General features: G+C 48.9%; 1 protein-coding gene across 1 annotated transcript in view; it reads right to left on the bottom strand.

Annotated features, from left to right (window-relative positions):
* CELSR3 (cadherin EGF LAG seven-pass G-type receptor 3) overlaps positions 1 to 16168 on the bottom strand; it is a 91606-nt gene extending 75438 nt beyond the window's left edge. Inside the window, exon 1 of the mRNA XM_083727099.1 lies at positions 11910 to 16168. Within this exon, the coding sequence (XP_083583225.1) occupies positions 11910 to 15954 (4045 nt within the window). The 5' untranslated portion in view covers positions 15955 to 16168. The remainder of the gene's footprint in view (positions 1 to 11909) is intronic.
* Between the last annotated feature and the right edge of the window lie 1873 nt (positions 16169 to 18041).

Here is an 18041-nt window from a genome sequence, read left to right as displayed (position 1 = left end):
GTGTGCAAGCAAGGTGGTCTTGTGGGCAGAACAGGTGCATGTGCACATGCAGAAGCACACATGCAAATGCATGCTACGAGGGTTGTTTTTAGGGGCTGTGTTACGTTGCGAGTAGCGCTTGCAGTGCAATCCTGACTGGTAGCTCCGGCCTCTTGCCCAGACTCACAATCTGTTCGACATTAAAGGGAAGCAGATGGTTAAGAGGAGGACCCCCCTCCCCCCTCCCCACCTTTCAATCGACACACAAAGGCAGCCCAAAGCCTGCTGGAAGCGCCAACCCCCCCAGGAGTAATTTTAATCAGAGAGCCTAAGCCATTCTCGACAAACGCAGGCCCTGGCAACTGATGAAGAGCCAGAGGCTGGTGAATATTCATGTCCCTCTCCCACAGGGAGCTTCCTCAACATGTAGTTGCAGGCGCACGAAGGCAGGCACAGCAAGCGGTTGCATGGACAGGTCACGGTGGCTTTCGCCAAACATTTATGCACATCTAGAGTGGGGTTATGGTTGCAGAGAGCTAAGCGGAATGTTCCTCTGCTCCTGGGATATTACAGGAGTGAGCCCAGGCAGCACTTGGTAGCAAAGGGAGCATCCACACTTATGCCTGTCCCCTGCCTAGAAATCACAGGTCCGAGCACTTTCCTGCTTGTCCCATGTTCTCTAGGCATGGGTCTGAGCATTTATTTTTGCCCTTTCCCTTTAGCGTTAAATCAGAGCTAATGTCAATCTGGCGAAAACCCAATTGATGTTTGCTGATTCAGCAGTAAGCAGGGGCTTCCCCAGAGGAAAGTGGCTGGGCAAGCAGAAGTGTGGATGAGCCCAGGGGTGAAACTATGCTTTATTTCATCTGGGTCAAAGACTCAGTTTGGCACTCCCAGCACGCACATTTGTGTACACACACATCTTGACGCATTTGACTGTGCCTGCAGCTTATAAGCTTCAGCTTGGTAGGAACTGGCTGCAAATTAACTCTGGGAGGTGTCTTCCCTTCTCCCCTCCCCTCTCCCAATTAACCTCTGTCTCCAGGGTCTGTCCCTGTGACATCACCAGGGGCCACCCCTTGGTCTCAGGTTTGGATCCTGAAATCTCAGGGTCAGGGATGCTGCTGATCTGTTAACCCTATTTCCTGTTTTGCTGGCCATCTTAGAAGTGGTTTTCAGAAGATACTCTGTGAACCTTTTGGGCTAAAGGGTGGGCTATTAATGCCTTGGAGGCTTCACCCAGGGCAAAAAACCCCCACCCCAGCTAGCACCCCCTGTAGCCACCCCTTGTAGCCATGGCACTGGATGAGCCAGTGGATCCATGGCACTGGATGATACAAATGGGGAAAGGGATCAATGCTCAGCTGCTTTGATCAATTCCCCCAGGAAGGAAGCTCCTCTTCGTCTCCTTACAAAACATACACAGGCCACATGCTAAATGCGGGTGGATGCTCACATGCATCACTGCATGGTCCACTGACGCTCTCCCTTAAGAGACAACAAGAGTGATTACATTTTCTCAGCCTAGCCTAGAACAGAATAATAATAATATATAATAATAATTTATTATTTCTACGATGCCCATTTGGCTAGGTCTCCTCAGCCACTCTGGACAACTTCCAACAGAAGGTTAAAAATACATTATCAGTTATTAAAAGCTTCCCTAAACAGGGCTGCCTTCAGATGTCTTGTAAATGTCAGATAGTTGTTTATTTCTTTGACATCTGATGGGAGGGCGTTCCACAGGGCGGGTGCCACTACCACTACCACAGAAGTCAACAACTCAGTTGCATTAAGTGAAATGGCTGCTGATGCAAAAGGGGAAGGCTGAAACCGGACGTCATTCAAATCTATGATAAACCTGAACCCACTCAATTAAATTCTCCAGTCCATTGTTTCTAGAGGAAGTTGGGCTTTTTCACACAAGAACTCTGCCCAATCTAAAATCCACACTTGGAATAAAAATTCAGCTGTGTTCATAGCTGTAGGGTGGCCAGATTGACTAAAAGGTAAAGGTAAAGGAACCTCTGACAATTAAGTCCAGCCGCAAACAACTCTGGAGTTGCGGCGCTCATCTCGCTTTACAGGCCGAGGGAGCTGGCACTTGTCCGCTTCCACAGACAGTTTTTCCAGGTCATGTGGCCAGAATGACTAAGTCGCTTCTGGTGAAACCAGAGCAGGGCATGGAAATGCCGTTTCCCTTCCCGCCGGAGCGATACCTATTTATCTACTTGCACTTTGACGTGCTTTTGAACTGCTAGGTTGGCAGGAGCTGGGACTGAGCAACGGGAGCTCACCCTGTCACAGGGATTTGAACCGTGACCTTTCGATAGGCAAGCCCAAGCGGCCCAGTGGACTACTACACCCTTAATAGTTGTGCGGAGGAGGGGTTTGTGGTTCAGCAGGGGTAACTTGTGGTTCAGCACTAGCAACTCAATAGTGGAAGACCTTCAGAGTATCTAGAAAATCAAATCAGGAAGGCTGAACCCCAACTGGTCCCAGTCCTAGGTAGGGCTGGACCACCTGGTATATGACCCTCTTAGTGCAACATGAGAAGATAGTCCAAAGACTTCTAGGAATAGCCTCTCACCTCTCATGCCTGCCCATCTTGCAAGCTGCTGTTTGGCCTGGCAGAGGAGATAACTGCACACCATTTCTGATCTGGCAGGTGCCACCCCTGGCACAAATAATACTTTTGTCCTGGGAAAGGCACTTGATATGTGATGATTGGAGCAAGAGCTGGGGTTGCTTAATTGGCTTCGCAGTGTTATTTCCTGCGCAAATGTTTGTTGGGGGTATTTAATGCTAGGCCACTTTGACACCATCCCTGCCAATTGGTGCCTATGAAACGAAGCGACACATTTGCGCATACATATAGATAGATAGATAGATATGTGGGATCTATGCACCACCGGTCAAATCATACACCTGATTATGCACATGAGCACTTTCAGGAGCAGCTGCAAGGAGGAAAGCAACTGGGAAATGGGGCTGATCTTGTCCTAACATTTGCACTAGCTGGTTCCCTTTTCATGCCGTTCACATGCTACAGTGACTGGTAAAGGAGATTGGTCTTGGCTCGACGGCATTTCTATTTTTCAACACACACTGAGTGCTGGGAAACGATGCCTCTTGGCGGATCGGTTTACCCAGGGCAATTGGACTACACACAAAAGAGCACTCTAGCCTTAACAAAAAGATGCTGTGGCCATGAATTTGTGTCCAAGTGGATGGAACTAATTGGTCCCTAATGCGGGACCATCCATATTGGCTTTTGAGTACGGAAGCACTCCAGGGGACAGTTAACGGTGTGTGGTTATAACTGTGCAATGTTTTAGCCCTACATCAGAATAATTTCAGCAGGATGTGCTCCCCCCACCCCAACCCCCTCCCCACCAGGATTAAGAGCTTTTCCTCTTCCATATACAGCATTAAATCCAAGCCGCAGCAGTAGTGACAGCAACAAGAATGTGGGATGCCAGACTGCCACTGTTTTCAAGAAAAAGTTTAGATTTGTACAATTTAAACTGATTAAAGCACTCTAGCACTGGTGCAACAAATCTACTTCTTGTGGTTAGGAAAGTGCACTGGAAATGAATGAATGATTAATGGGAAGACACATAAACACCCTGCAAGCAAGTCGTGATGGATGCTCCCCAAAGTCTGAACTAACTTTTGTTTAAGTTTTGTGCAAGCAAATCAGGATGGATTCTGTATAAGCAGTTCGCCTGGAGGCGCCCATAATTGCCCAGGCAGGCACGAAGGATATCACACACAGAGACCAATGATTTTCAGGTCATAAAAGAAGGAAAATGACTCATCTTTCAAGTCTGTATGTTTTCATGGGATTTTTTGTGGACTAAACTCGCAATCCAAAACACATGTACCAGGATGTCAACTAACCAAATTTAATTGGCGTATACCTCTGGGTTAAAATGCTTCCGTTTGCTCATTGCTCCATGAAAGAAAGAGAGAGTTTGGGGAGAGTTTTGGATTTGATATCCCGCCTTTCACTCCCTTTAAGGAGTCTCAAAGCAGCTAATGTTCTCCTTTCCCTTCCTCCCCCACAACAAACACTCTGTGAGGTGAGTGGGGCTGAGAGACTTCAAAGAAGTGTGACTAGCCCAAGGTCACCCAGCAGCTGCATGTGGAGGAGCGGGGACGCGAACCTGGTTCACCAGATTACGAGACTACCGCTCTTAACCACTACACCACATTGGTTCTCAGGAAAGAGAGAATGAAAAAGAGGAATGGCAAAAACAAAAGCTGCTTGTTTTTGAAGCAAATGCTTCTTTGCTTGGTCCCCCCCTCCCCCGTTATTTTCTTCTGCAAGGCATCCACAGCTCTTTAAAGTTCCTGGTGATTATTTGGGGGAATTAAGCGATTTTGCAAATCAGGTCAAATTTGGCTTTCACGATGCATTATTACTAATTTAATTAAAGTGCCTCTTGCCTTGGAAACTTTAAATGCGGAGATTAAAACACACAATCCAAGGACACTACAAAACTGTTAATTAACAGCTAACCTAAATACATTCAGCTTGCATGACACCCTGAAAATGACTAGCCTGGAGCTCTGGCAGACCTACAAGGGAGCAAATCCCAAAGATGGGACCCCTCCAGAGAAACATCTGGCACAAAACAGAGGGTGAACTCAGCTCCAGGGTAATTTGATTGACTACAGTGGAGAAACACACATGAAGCTTTTCAAGTTGACAGCAAGCGCATTCCGGGGGCTCTAGATGTCCATGACATCTTGAGAATTCCAGATCTTCAAAGATGTTCTACGATGTGAATTTCAGCCATCTCCTCACCCTGATACCTGTTTTTAATCACCTCAGGAAAAATCAAGTTGCAGAGGATGGCATGTAGACTTCTGACAGTCCTTGCGCTTCCATATGCAGTCCATAGGATCATTGTCAGTGGTCCTAAGTGACTTCATCCCAGTTTGCATGAAGGAATGATGGAAAGCTGCATGCAACCCTCTGTGGTTTTACAACGCCACTCAAATTATTGACTGACAGCCGAATTCCAGAAGTCGGTTGAAAGGCCTGTGTGGAGCTTAGCCCTTAGGGTTCCCAAGCCAGTTTTCCTGCTTGCTGAATCTCAAGCCCCATGCTAGGCTTGCCAATTGTGTTTGCCAGTGTTATTATACCAGTGGCTGCTGTGGTATACACGGAAAACATTAGTGCACATCTCTGAATTCTAGTGTGTGTACCAGGGAACCACGACTGGGTCCATGCCTCCCTGACACAAATAATAATAATAATAATAATAATAATAATAATAATAATAATAATAATAATAATTTATTATTTATACCCCACCCATCTGGCTGAGTTTCCCCACCAACTCTGAGTGGCTCCCAATCAAGTGTTAAAAACAGTACAGTGTTAAATATTAAAAACTTCCCTGAACAGGGCTGCCTTCAGATGTCTTTTAAAGATAGGATAGCTGCTTATTTCCTTCACATCTGAAGGGAGGGTGTTCCACAGAGTGGGCACCACTACCAAGAAGGCCCTCTGTCTGGTTCCCTGTAACCTCGCTTCTCGCAATGAGGGAACCACCAGAAGGCCCTCAGCGCTGGATCTCAGTGTCTGGGCTGAACGATGGGGGTGGAGACATACCCACTGGGTGCCTGGAGATGTGCAATGCCTTCCCTGTCTTGACTGCTGCAGACAGCAGTGCAAAACTGGTGCAACCATGAAACCCATGATTGCTGCGTAAAAGGTGAAGCAACCGATCTGCCCCCCCCCCCATGAAGAGTAAGAACTTTGACGCAGCTGTGCCTGGTAGGGGTGCTGGATTTATTTGGAAGCCAGCGTTGCTGCTGGAAGGGGGGGCAACACCAAAGGGGTGTTTCGTGAGCAGAGCACCTAAGCCCCAACAATTGGTGCGCGCAAAAATGGGTCACCTTGTGTCATTGTGACATCAGATGATGGGAAGGGGTTGGCCCCATCGACCTGTCACACTTGGCCCACAGAGCGTGCGTGGAGAAAAGGATCCAGTCAGATCTCTGAACGAGGGGCTACAAAGAAGGAGAAAGGAACTGCATACAGAGTAGGGCTTTTTCTTTTCTTTTCTGTGACTGTCTCATCTTCTTTATAATATCAAGCTTTGCCCTTGGTCTGTTAGAAGAGCTTCCCACCACTTGGGAATGTAAAAAAGTAAAGAACTTCTGGGAAATGATATATAATGAGATGAAAAAGATGTTGAAATATACATTCTTATAAAAACCAGAAGCATTTTTACTTGGTATTATAGGTCATGACATTAATAGGCAAGATGTTAAATTGTTTTTATATGCAACAACTGAGGCAAGAGTACTGTTAGCCCAGAAATGGAAACAAGAAGAAAATCTGACAAAAGAAGAATGGCAGACGAAATTAATGGACTATGCAGAATTGGACAAAATGACAGGAAGGATTCAAAACCTGCAGGACCAGAGATTTACTGAAGATTGGAAGAGTATATGAATTATTTGAAGAGCAACTGTAATCAACAAATTACGCTAGTAGGACTACAAGACGTTTTGTAAGGAGAAATATACGAAATGTTACAAAGTAGAAAAAGATAAAGATATTGGTTATGAGTTTGAAATGTAATAGGGAAGATAAGAAATGCATACTGAGAGATTAGATTGGAAAATTTTCAGACAGGATTGATGGAAGTCAAAAATTTGAATAAGATGTAAAAGTATGTTTAATTACTGTTGAAAATGATATGTTTTTTTTTAAAAAAAAACTACTAAAAATTATATTTAAAAAAGAAGAAGTGCTTCCCACCACCAGGCTGGTTAGGCAGCTTTGTATATCCAGAATTAATTTTTCTAAGCAGCAGCAGACATCCGCTTGCGCTTCCTGTCTCTATGGAACAAGCTCCCGCCTCGGCACTAGCTGTTTTGACATGAGGCCTTTCACAGAAATAATTGAAGAATCTGGGAGGAATCCTGCCCTCCCACTTCCAAGGAAACTCCGTTAGCTGATTCATACTCACTTCCCTTTGGGAAGAATCATTTTGATCGTAGTAATGTAAAGTTTTATTCAAGCCTATTAGTATGATGCAGCTCATTCTCTCTATTTATCAATAGCTTTATTAAGTCTGTTCCTAAAGGAATAACATTGGCTTACACCTCTCATTTTAATTCTTCACATGAACAGGATTAAACCCACTCATGACAGCATCTTCTGATCCAGCATCTGTAGCTACGATAGTATACACATTCATCCTGTGATATGGCGAGCTTAAGGCTATAATTTTAGTATCATTTATATACCATGCTGACTCTCCAAAGTGCTTTACACTTTTAGCACATGGGGGATCTGTGCATGGGTGCTCAACCACATTGCGATGCTCCTCTGGGCCTTCCTGAATTGTTGGGATGTGTCTTTTGAGCTGGGTGGCGGCAGGGGCGCCGACTTATAAAATATATTGGGGGGGCGGGGGCCCATACCGACTTATAAAAAATATTGGGGGGGCCCAAGACCTCCAAACCGCTGCTGCTGGGGGAACGAAAGGGGTGAGCCCTGGGCTGCCCCGACCTTAAGTGAACCTGTGAGGGCCTGGACGGTGAATATTAATGAGCTAGGGGGAATCCCCGCTTCTCGCGGTGCTGACGCCAGCCCCACAAGATTGTTGATGGGTCGAGATCGGGAGTGGCTTTGTTTTAACTCATTACTGAATGTATTTTAAAAGGTAACTATCGTCAAACAAGGAAAATAAAAAATACCAACATAATTTTGTGATTTTACAAAGCATAATATAACTAATAATTTTCTTAAATTATTGGGGGGCTGAGCCCCCCCAAACGAATTTTTGAGGGGGCTCGGGCCCCCTCAGGCCCCATGGAGTCGGCGCCTATGGGTGGTGGTGCACACCCTTTTCCCACGGTGGCTCTCTGCTGTGCGAGACCATCTCCAGGCATCCACAGCAAAACCAACAAGAGCTTCAAAAGTGGTGGCACTGAATCAGTTGCTGTTGAGATATGAACCTGGCTTTGTAGCTCTCACAGTCATTGAGCGCCATTGGCACCATCAGCAAGAGTGTCTTTTAAAAAGGAGATTGCAGGCACTGGGGCACCTAATCTGGATCAGGACCCTGGCATGGAGGGTGGGGACACTTTCCCACCATTTTGGCCCCAATCCATATCAAGATTTACACACTTACAACTTACTTTTTTTAAAAAAGCCTGGCCCTCAGTTAAATGTTTCATCTATTGGAAGTTGCTGAGTTCATGGGATGAGCAGGAATGAAAGCTAATAATAATAATAATAATAATAATAATAATAATAATAATAATGCAATATTATGGTCAAATGCCTTGGTACTCATATGTTTTGGCACCTGAATGCCGCAAAACCAGAAGTGAGTGCTCTGGTTTGCGAACATTCTTTGGAACCCGAACACCCGACAGGGCTTCCGCGGCTTCTGATTGGCTGTAGGAAGCTCTTGCAGCCAATTGGAAGCCACGCCTTGGTTTTCAAACATTTTCAGAAGTCAAATGGACTTCCAGAACAGATTCGAGAACCAAGGTACAACTGTAATAATAACAACAGTTGCTGATCTTTTGAAATAAATATGTGCTCCCTGATACAGACTGAGGCTTGCCATCTTAATTTCTGCGTGGGCCCTGTGTGTTATTAAGCAAAGTAGTAAGTCTGGGGTTTCCATCCATTAAGATCCTTTTTCGTAAATTGCTCCCTCCTCTTCCCTAGACATGACTAATTGTGCATTGATTCCAGCCACCAGCTCTGGCACTTGTTTCCACTGGATCAACTTGGCATGGGAGGTACTCCACAAACAATAGATTCTTTTTTAAAAAAAGAAAAGAAAAAACACAACAAAAATAAAATCCAGGGGTTGCAAGAAGGGCTTGAACAAAATGGCCTGAGCATCCTCAGCCACCACCAGAGCCAACAAAAGGCGCAGTGCTCCCCCCCTCCAATCCTCTACACCTCTCCCCCACCTCCTCGCCTGCCCCCAGGGAGGGCTCCTTTGCCTAATTCCCTTTCCATGCTTCTCCTCGCCTGCATGAGCTTAGCCTTTTCTCTCCTCATTTCCACACTGGAAGCTGGGGAAATGACAACACCGTCCTTTCGAGAGCCTTGTTGTTCTAAGGCAGTTTAATGTGATACCCGAAAATGTGATTTCTCCCTGCCTTTGTGCGGGGTTAAGTGTGTTAGGGAGGCAGAGCCAGCGTCAGCAGCGCACCCTGGCAGAAGCATGAAAAGGTCAGCTTAGCTCTCCAGTAATCAGCGCCCAATGCCTGCCTGTGTGCCTGAATACGATATCGCCCTGCCCTGCAGTTACAATTAACCCCTGAAGAACCCCAATCTAGCAATGAGCCCCAGCAGAACACATCGCCTGCACCCCCCCATCCTTTTGAAGGAAACAAGGGCTGCCTTTTCCAAGCCCACTCCCTAAATTAGTCGGGGGGGGGGGTTATAGGAGAGGGCTGGATGATAGCTAAGGATGTGGGGAAAGTCATGAATAATGTAAGTCTCCCTAGACACAGCTGGGTAACTAAGCCTGTGAGCCACTGATACATACAACCTCCTTCCTCTGTCTCTCCCCACTCCCCATAAACAGGGGCCTCCTCCCACACCCGTTTGCACAAGTCACAGTTGGGTTATTTGGCATAATTAGGCTCCATTTTCAAGCACACCTATTGCTAGCAACAGAAGGAAGGGGGTGGCCTTACGGAAAGAGTGAAAGATTGGAGCAGCTCAAGCAATCTATGTCCTATTCCTGGCCGTAACGTAGATTTTCCTTGATGGCCTTTGGCTATTGGTGTAACTCCTCTCCTATGACTGCTTCCCACTAATAAAATTAAAATAACATCTCCTTACAGTGCAGGGGAAGTTTTCTAGGGACACATTTGTTTTTTTATATGTCTAGACCTGACCTACCAAAGTGCCATCTATGGCATTACACTCAGGCACAAAACTAGTTTATGCCAGTACAGCAAATGGGCCTTTGAAAAATGGACCCGGCAAAATCGATAATGATAAAGGTAACATTAAAAAGGAGTAGGATTAATACCCCAAGCCCATGTTTAGTAGGAGGGCAGGGAGGACAAAGTAGGGACTGGAGCCAAGACAGACATGCTGACATGTTAACATGACCAATTAAGTGAATTAAATGAAAAAGAGCAGTTTTGATGAAATCTGACCATCAGGCCAAATCCTGATGAAGATGAGTGAGTTGTGGCTAGGGCAAAGCCTGTTAAGACTCCAAATGGCACTGGGAACAATTTTCCATCTTACAGCAAGGGGGGGACTGATGTTTTCAGTGCCTAGGTCTGAGGCAGCATCTAAGAGCCAGCTAGAGTAATATCAGTTTGGCCATGGGGGATCAACTTGTTTTTAAGAGAAAACTCCAAAGCATTCAATTATGTGTACCTGAGCTGCGAGAGAGAGGGAGTCAAGACCTTGAGAAAGGCAGCTGATCCATAGGCTTAGAGATGCATTTAATGGACATGTGTAGCATGGGATTCTTAAAAGAAGAGGCGCTGGGGTTGAATATATGACCAGATGTCATGTCTTCTGTCCCAGAAGCCTTTAACTCTCAAAGCCAGATGTGCAAAGGCTGTTATTGGGCAAGGGAAAGACAGCCCAATTAAGCTCAGAGCCACTCTCTTCATTACTACTTCCTCTTTTAAGGCTGAGCCTAGACAATTCTGAGGCTAACTTCTAACTGGCATTCAAACAAAACAAAACCAAAAAAACACACTAATGGGTTGGCACTTTCTTTTCTTCTTTTTGCATTTTGCTAGCAAGGCAGCTTGCAAAAGTAACTCTGCCTTGCCATGGTTTGCAGGTGGGAAAGCTGAGGTCTGGGAGATGGGAGACTTGTTGGCATATACTTGAGGGTAATTAGCCAGCATTGCCATCACGGTATCCCTAAGCCAGTTTAGAAGGAACTCCCTGCAGCATGGCAACAAGAGTAGATCTTTCCATGCCGTTCAGTTCTTTGCTGGGAAGGCCAGAATGACAGATAGTCATGGACAGTTGCCCCAAATCTCAGAACAAAATCCTCCCCCCCCCATCTGCAGCCAAAGTACTTTTTGGTGCTGAGCATGCTAAACCACTGTGCCGGAAACCCACAAGCCCTGTGGAAACTCTGGTAGCCATCATGCTGCTTCCAGCTAGTCCAGGCTAGTCCAATGGAAGGCTGGGAGATTTAAAATCAACAGAGGAGCATGGTCTGAACAAAACAGCAACCGTGCCTCAGAAATCCTGCACTGGGTGGTATCTTTTTCTCCGGGCAACCCTTAACCTGCTCCCTCCCTCTTTCCCACCCAATTCCAATTAAGTTCCACAGCTGTGGGGAAAGCTCCTAGGAAAGCAAAGCTCTCCAGGCTACATCACTTGTTGCAACCAAACCCAGACGCAGATTCTCCTCTTGCAAAGGCCTTGCAGGAACACACTCTACATTTAGTGAGCTGTTTCCAGCACTGAACAAAAGAAAGCCAAGAAAAGAGCCGGGAAGCCACTCCAGCCGTTTCCCCCTTTTTTAATCCTCTCGGCAACAAGCAGGTTTGTCTCAGCCCATTTGCATCCGTTCTCCCTTCCTTTGTGTGCACTTTATCTAATTTAGATTGTAAACTCTTCAGGGCAGGAACCTGGCTCTGCCTAATAAATTATGAAATGAGTCTGCCACGAGATAATAGCGAGCAATCAAATCTTGCCTTTTTGGTAGCCAACTGAGCTATTACGCCCTAAAGGAAGCAGGGGGAAAATAAATAAAAGATCCACCAGCATAATTACCATCAAAGTCTCTCCCCATCCCCCTTATCCTCCACCCCCGGCATAATGGTCCAGTACTGAGAGTCTGGCGCCGCTTAACACGGCTAAAAGGCTAGCCCAGTTGTCATAAGTCCTGGAAATGCAACCTTTCCACAGTCACCAAAAGCACTGAAACTGCCTTTACCTGTGACGGTCACCAGCATGGAGGCCACCAAAGGACGATTGTTGTCCAGCTTGCGACTCAGCCGGAGTTCCCCACTAGTCTGGTTGACAATCAACAAGTGCAGCTCATTTCCTCGTTCAAAGGTGTAGAACAGTCTGTCAGATGCATCTGGGTCATACGCAGGGATCTTCCCTATAACCCCAGAAGGAAAGGTGTTGGATTTGTTGGAGACGTAGTTGTTAAAGAGAATCTGGAAGTTTTTAAGGATGGGGCTGTTATCATTCTGGTCAATGAGCTTGATGTGGACTGTGGCTCTGCTGACTAGGGGGGCAGAGGTGGCCTGGACTACAATCACATACTCTGCCTTGCTCTCATAGTCCAGGTCAATCAGGGCTGTGAGCTCACCCGAAAATATGTCCATCTGGAAAATTTCAGGGATGTTGCCTTCCACAATCTGATACATGATCTGTGCATTGGGCCCTTCATCTGGATCAACAGCTGTAATCTGAGCCACCACAGAGCCCACAATGCTATTTTCCTTCACTAAAACCTCAAACTCTTCAGCTGGGAAGACAGGAGCATTGTCATTCACATCTTGCACGGTAACTTGAATGTGGACAGGTGTCCTCTGGGGAGGGATGCCTCTGTCCACGGCATAGGCAGTGAGTTCGTAGACTGGGATGCTCTCCCGGTCCAGTCTGCGGACAGTGCGGATAATCCCAGATGTGGGTTCTATTGTGAAATCTCCATCCCCATCATCCCCATTCTGGAAGGTGTACTGCACTCGTCCGTTGGCATGGGCATCCCGGTCCGTGGCGGAGATCTGGAGCACGCTGGTGAAGGGAGGGCTGTCTTCCGAGATGATGCCTTGGTAGTGAGCGCTAACAAACTGAGGGGCATTGTCATTGACATCGTTCACCATGATTTCTACGTAGGTGGTGTCTGCTTTCTGAGGGATGCCGTTATCTTTGGCTGTAATGGCCAGGGTGTAGGTCACTTGGTCCTCGTAATCCAACTGCGCTTGCAACGTGATGGCGCCAGTGTCTGCATCAATGCGAAACTGAGGAATGTTGTCTTCCAAGTAGTAGGTAATCCTGGCATTTTCCCCTACATCATCATCAGTGGCACTGATCACCACCACAGTGCTGCCGACAGGGCGGTCCTCGTTAACACTTACTGAGTAATGGGCGCTCTGGAACACTGGCCTATGGGTGTTGGCATCAGTGATGTTGATATGGACATGACAAGTGTCATGCAAAGTCCGGTCCGAGGCTGTCACTGTCAGCACAAAGCGCCTCTCCTGCTTGTAATCCAGGGGCAAAGAGAGGGTGATTAGTCCCACACCTGCCTGGGTACTGATGGCAAAACGGTTCCGGGTGTTCCCACCTGTTACCTGGTAGCTGATGGCACTGTTCACATCCCGGTCAATTGCCGTGACACTCAGAACACTGGTCCCCACGGAAGCATCTTCGTTGAGACGGATAAAATATTCTTTCTGGGTAAATTCAGGCCGATTGTCATTTACATCCATTACAGTGATGGTGACACTAGCAGAGGCAGACAACGCTGGAGAGCCGTGATCCCGGGCCTCTACTCCAAAGAAGTAGTGCTCCACCGTTTCTCGATCCAAGGGGCCGCTCACAGTAATCCACCCAGTGGCACTGTTCACCACAAAGGGGGTGTCAGATGAGACCCCAGTGAGTTTGTACTCCAGGCGAGAGTTCTCTCCATAATCTGCATCCACAGCCTGGATGTGGATCACCGAGTGGCCAAAAGGGGCATTTTCTAACACTGATATTTGAAAAGGGGTGCTGACAAAGATGGGAGCATGATCATTGATGTCCACTACTTGGATGCTGATCATGCCTGTGTTGTTGGACAGAGGAGGCCGCCCTGCATCCTGGGCACGTATCCTCAGTGCATATTCCCGCTCAACCTCAAAATCCAAAGGAGCCACTACCTGTATTTCCCCAGTCACACTGTCAATGGAAAACTGGCCCCTGCTGTTCCCACTGATGATGTTATAATGAACTAAAGCATTATTGTCTTTGTCCAAGTCAGTGGCAGTAACTCTCAAAATTTCCGAGTGGGGTCTGATATCCTCTCTTACCTGGACTATGTACCGCTTCTCACTGAACTGTGGGACATTGTCATTCTCATCAAGGACTGTGATATAAACTCTAACTGTGGCCGATCGAGGGCCAGGCTCCTTACCTTGATCATTTGCCTCCACCACTAAAGAATATTTCTCCATTTTCTCCCTGTCCACTTGCCCACTGGTGGTGATCAGCCCTGACCGGGAGTCTATTTCAAAGACAGAGTGAGCTGCTTGCTCATTTACAAAACGATATCTGATGTTGGCATTGGGTGGGGAGTCCACATCTGTGGCCCTCAGCTGTAAGATAGGGTAGCCCTCTTCAACATTTTCTCTGATGGTCTCTCTGTACTCACTCTGCTCAAATACTGGATTGTGGTCATTCCTGTCTGCCACTGTAATGGCAACCATGGTGGTGGCAGAAAGACGGGGAGCCCCGTGATCCACCGCGGTCACTCGGAAGTAGTGCAGGTCCATATTTTCTCTGTCCAAAACTTCAGTGGTGGTGATGAGGCCATTTTGGGAATCGATACTAAACAACTCCAGGGACCTGCTGTTCATCAGGGCATCCATGGAATAGAGTAGGCGCCCACCTTCACCTGAATCGGGGTCTTGGGCTGCCATCGTGATCACAGGGGTCCCGGGAGGCTGGTTTTCGGCCACTTGGACCTGGTAATTATACTGAGGGAAGAGCGGATGGCGATTGGCTGCTCTCCGAGTCCTTAGCAAAGGGAGCAATGCCCCGTCTCTCCTCCGTTTCTTGGCACACGAGGAATGGGTTAGCTCATTCTGCATAGTTGGGTGAGTAGGTTTTAGCGGCAGGTAGGGAAAGAAGTCTGGAGTGGAGGGACTCCTAAAACCCACGCCGAAACAAAGAGTTTGTAAACAGCCTTTGGTGGAGTCGAGCGGGTGGAAGAGAAGGCAGAGCTCCGACTTCCTCCGTTCTCCGTCTGGGTGGGCGCTCAGCGAGACGCTGGGAGCTGTCCTGCGCGGTGGTGGTGCTGAAACAGCTCCTGCCCAGCCTCTCCCTCCCCAAGGCTGGAGGCAGCATTGTTCCTGGCCGGCTCCGCAGCACTCGCCGCCGGCACAGCGACGGGAAGCCCCCGCTTGCCCCGCGCGGAGCTGGAGGCAGGTCAGCAAGGCGAGCCACCCGCAGAAGGGCGAGCGGGAAAAAGAAGCGAGGCGCATTCTCGAGAGCCAAAGGGGCTTCGCCGGCGTCGCGGCTCCTCTCCTCGCTCTTGCGTCGGATCTCAGCAGCCCACGCGGGTCCGTGTCGTTCCACACGCGGGGAAATCTCTGCCCGCAGAGGCGCACTCGCCGGCTCCGGGTGTGGAGACCCGGTGCGCGCAGGCGGGATTGGGATGGGGCCGCCCGGCTAGTCTCTCTATAAGCTCCATTGTCCGGCTTTCCGACGCCGGGCTTGCAAGGGCTGGAGAAGGTGCCCGCCTGCTCCCAGTCCGCCCCGAGCCTGGCTCGCTGGAGAAGGCATTCCCGGGTAGTCCGGTGGCACCACCACGCGGGGCGTGGGGGATCCGGAAGAAGTGCGGAAGCGTTTATAATCCACAAGCAGGGGGAGCAGCTGCCCCACGCCCCCGGGGCGCTCGCTGGACGCCGGCTCTTCTTCTTATCCGGCGGTGGGGTCACGTAGCCAGCCCAGGAGGCACCGCCGGCCCCCGGCGGGGGCTGAGAGGAGGTGCCGTCGCAGCCCCAGCCGCCCCCTCGGGCACTGGCTGCGGAGGAGGCTCCCCACCGTCCCCCGACGAGAGCGCAGCAGCGCAGCTCGCAGCTCGGCCCTCCCGGCGCAGCCAAGCGGGCGCAGCCCAAGCCCCCTCTGTCCGACGGCTCCCCCAGGCTGAGGGGAAACAAAGGGAGGAGAAGGAGCAGCAGCAGCCCCAGCCGGCGGCACTGGCGAGGACGGCGGCGGCGGTTTGGTAGTCCCGGCTGCTGCTGCTGCTGCCGCCGTTCAGCCATGGTCCCTCGGCCCCTTCCCCGCCCCCCTGCCCGGGCCTGGCACTGCTCCGGCCCCGCCTCGCCTCTGGCTCTGCCCCCTTCTCCGCCTGCGCCGCCGCCGCCACCACCATCTATCTAGAAGCGGCGGCGGCTCTTGCCTTCCCTGCGGGCCTGGCTGCTCCGCGGCGGCGGCGGCAGCATCGCCTCCTCCCGCAGCCCCAACATGGCTCCCGGCTGCCCCGATGGTCCGCTCCGCCCTCCCTCCCACTCCCTGCCGTGGTAGCGCCCACCCGTCTGGCGTAGGCGGCTGAAGCCACCGCCTCCGCCATCTTCGCTGTGGGCAGGTGGGATCGGAAGGGAAGGGGCTGGAGGAGGAAGAGGAGGAGGAGGGGTCGTCTGGCTGAGGCTGACGGAAGGTCTCGTCGGGGCTGGAAGGGGGCGTGCCCGCCGCGACGCCGGGCTTGGCTAAGCGCTCCGAGGGCTCCGGGAGCTGTCCGACGTGCTGATCTAGAGCGATTCTTTGGGCTGTTTAGGAAATAGGTGGGGTCTCCGCTGGAGTCGTTTGGGGAGAATTAGATGGGGTAGAACGCGCCATCAAGGCACTGGTGTAGAGGCAAGGAGCGGACTGTTTTGAGAACTCGATCTCATTGCTTTGGCCCTAGGGGCATATGTTCAAAGTTCTCACAATGCAAAATTATCCTGTAGCACAATCTAAACAGTTTTTTTGTACACACACAGGTAGGGTGAAGTGGGTACCCACCTGTTTAATGCAGGCATGTAAAAGGTAAAGAAGGTTAAGGTAAAGGACCTTTGGATGGTTAAGTCCAGTCAAAGGTGACTATGGGGTGAGGCGCTCATCTTGCTTCAGGCTGAGAGAGCCTGCATTTGTCCACAGACAGCTTTCCGGGTCATGTGGCCAGCATGACCAAACCGCTTCTGGCTCAATGGGACACATGACGAGTGCCAGAGTGCACAGAAACACCATTTGCCTTCCACAGTGGTACCTATTTATCTACTTGCACTGGTGTGCTTTTGAACTGCTAGGTTGGCAGAAGCTGGGACAGAGCAACAGGAGCTCACTCCCTCACCTGGATTTGAACCACCAACCTTCCTATCAGCAAGCCCAAGAGCCTCACTGGTTTAGATCACAGCACCACCCGCAGGCATATGGGCATTATGCACCAGGTTAGTGATTGAAATGAATCAGCTGAGTGGTTATTTTCTCCAGATTAGAGCAGAGAACAATGGTTAGGTGGTATATGCTGTTTACTTTTATTTAAAAAGAAAAAAGGCACCAGCTATTTTTTCTATCCCAACAAAAGTAGTTCCAGACTACTTTTTAAAATATCATTAGTCTATAAGAAATGAGACATTTAGGCTAACTGATCTGCCATCAGATCCCATGCGTGTTTGTTCAGAAGTAAATCCCACCAAGACCAATGAGGTTTGTGCCCATGTGTGAGTGCCTAGGACCAAAGACTTAATTAGATCTCCCTTCATTAAGAGCATTCAATGAAGCTTGGTGTGCTCCTGGCCAGAGTGAAGCAAGTTGTTTCTACAGGATTGGAATATGTTGCAGGAGCCAGGGAAATGAAAGATCTAGAGACAAATTATACGACACTGGAAGATTATAAGGATGCCAAAATTAGCATAGCTGCTGAAGATGACAGTGACAAGATGTTTGGGGGAAGGGTCATGTAGAATGAGGATCAGAGGGGCAGGATGAGGAAGGTAACCTCACTGGAGGGCAGCAAAGAATACAGCTACAGGGAGTGAGTTGGGAATAAAGGACTCCTAGTCAATGAATGATAGGATATGGGGTAGCCCCAAACTTATTTGACAGCACAGCAGCAATTAAACACCAGTTTCTTATTCAACAGCTCAGGGAGTTTTCTTCTGAATAAGGAAACAAAACTGGACTATGACTCCCAGCACTGATCATCAGCCATGGTAGTTGGCGCTTGTGAGAACTGAAGCTCAGCAACCTCTGTGGGCAAAAGTTTCTCCATCCCTGATCAGAATGATGCCTCACCTGCTATACTTAGGACACCTGCCTTCCTGTTTGTCATGTGCCATTTTCTTTTGTTTGATCATTTCCCCTTGCCATC

Source organism: Podarcis gaigeae (assembly GCF_964106915.1).
Source record: "Podarcis gaigeae genome assembly, chromosome: 2".
Taxonomy (NCBI): domain Eukaryota; kingdom Metazoa; phylum Chordata; class Lepidosauria; order Squamata; family Lacertidae; genus Podarcis; species Podarcis gaigeae.
The sequence above is the reverse complement of the archived record's forward strand: the minus strand, read 5'-3'. Positions and strand labels throughout refer to the sequence as shown.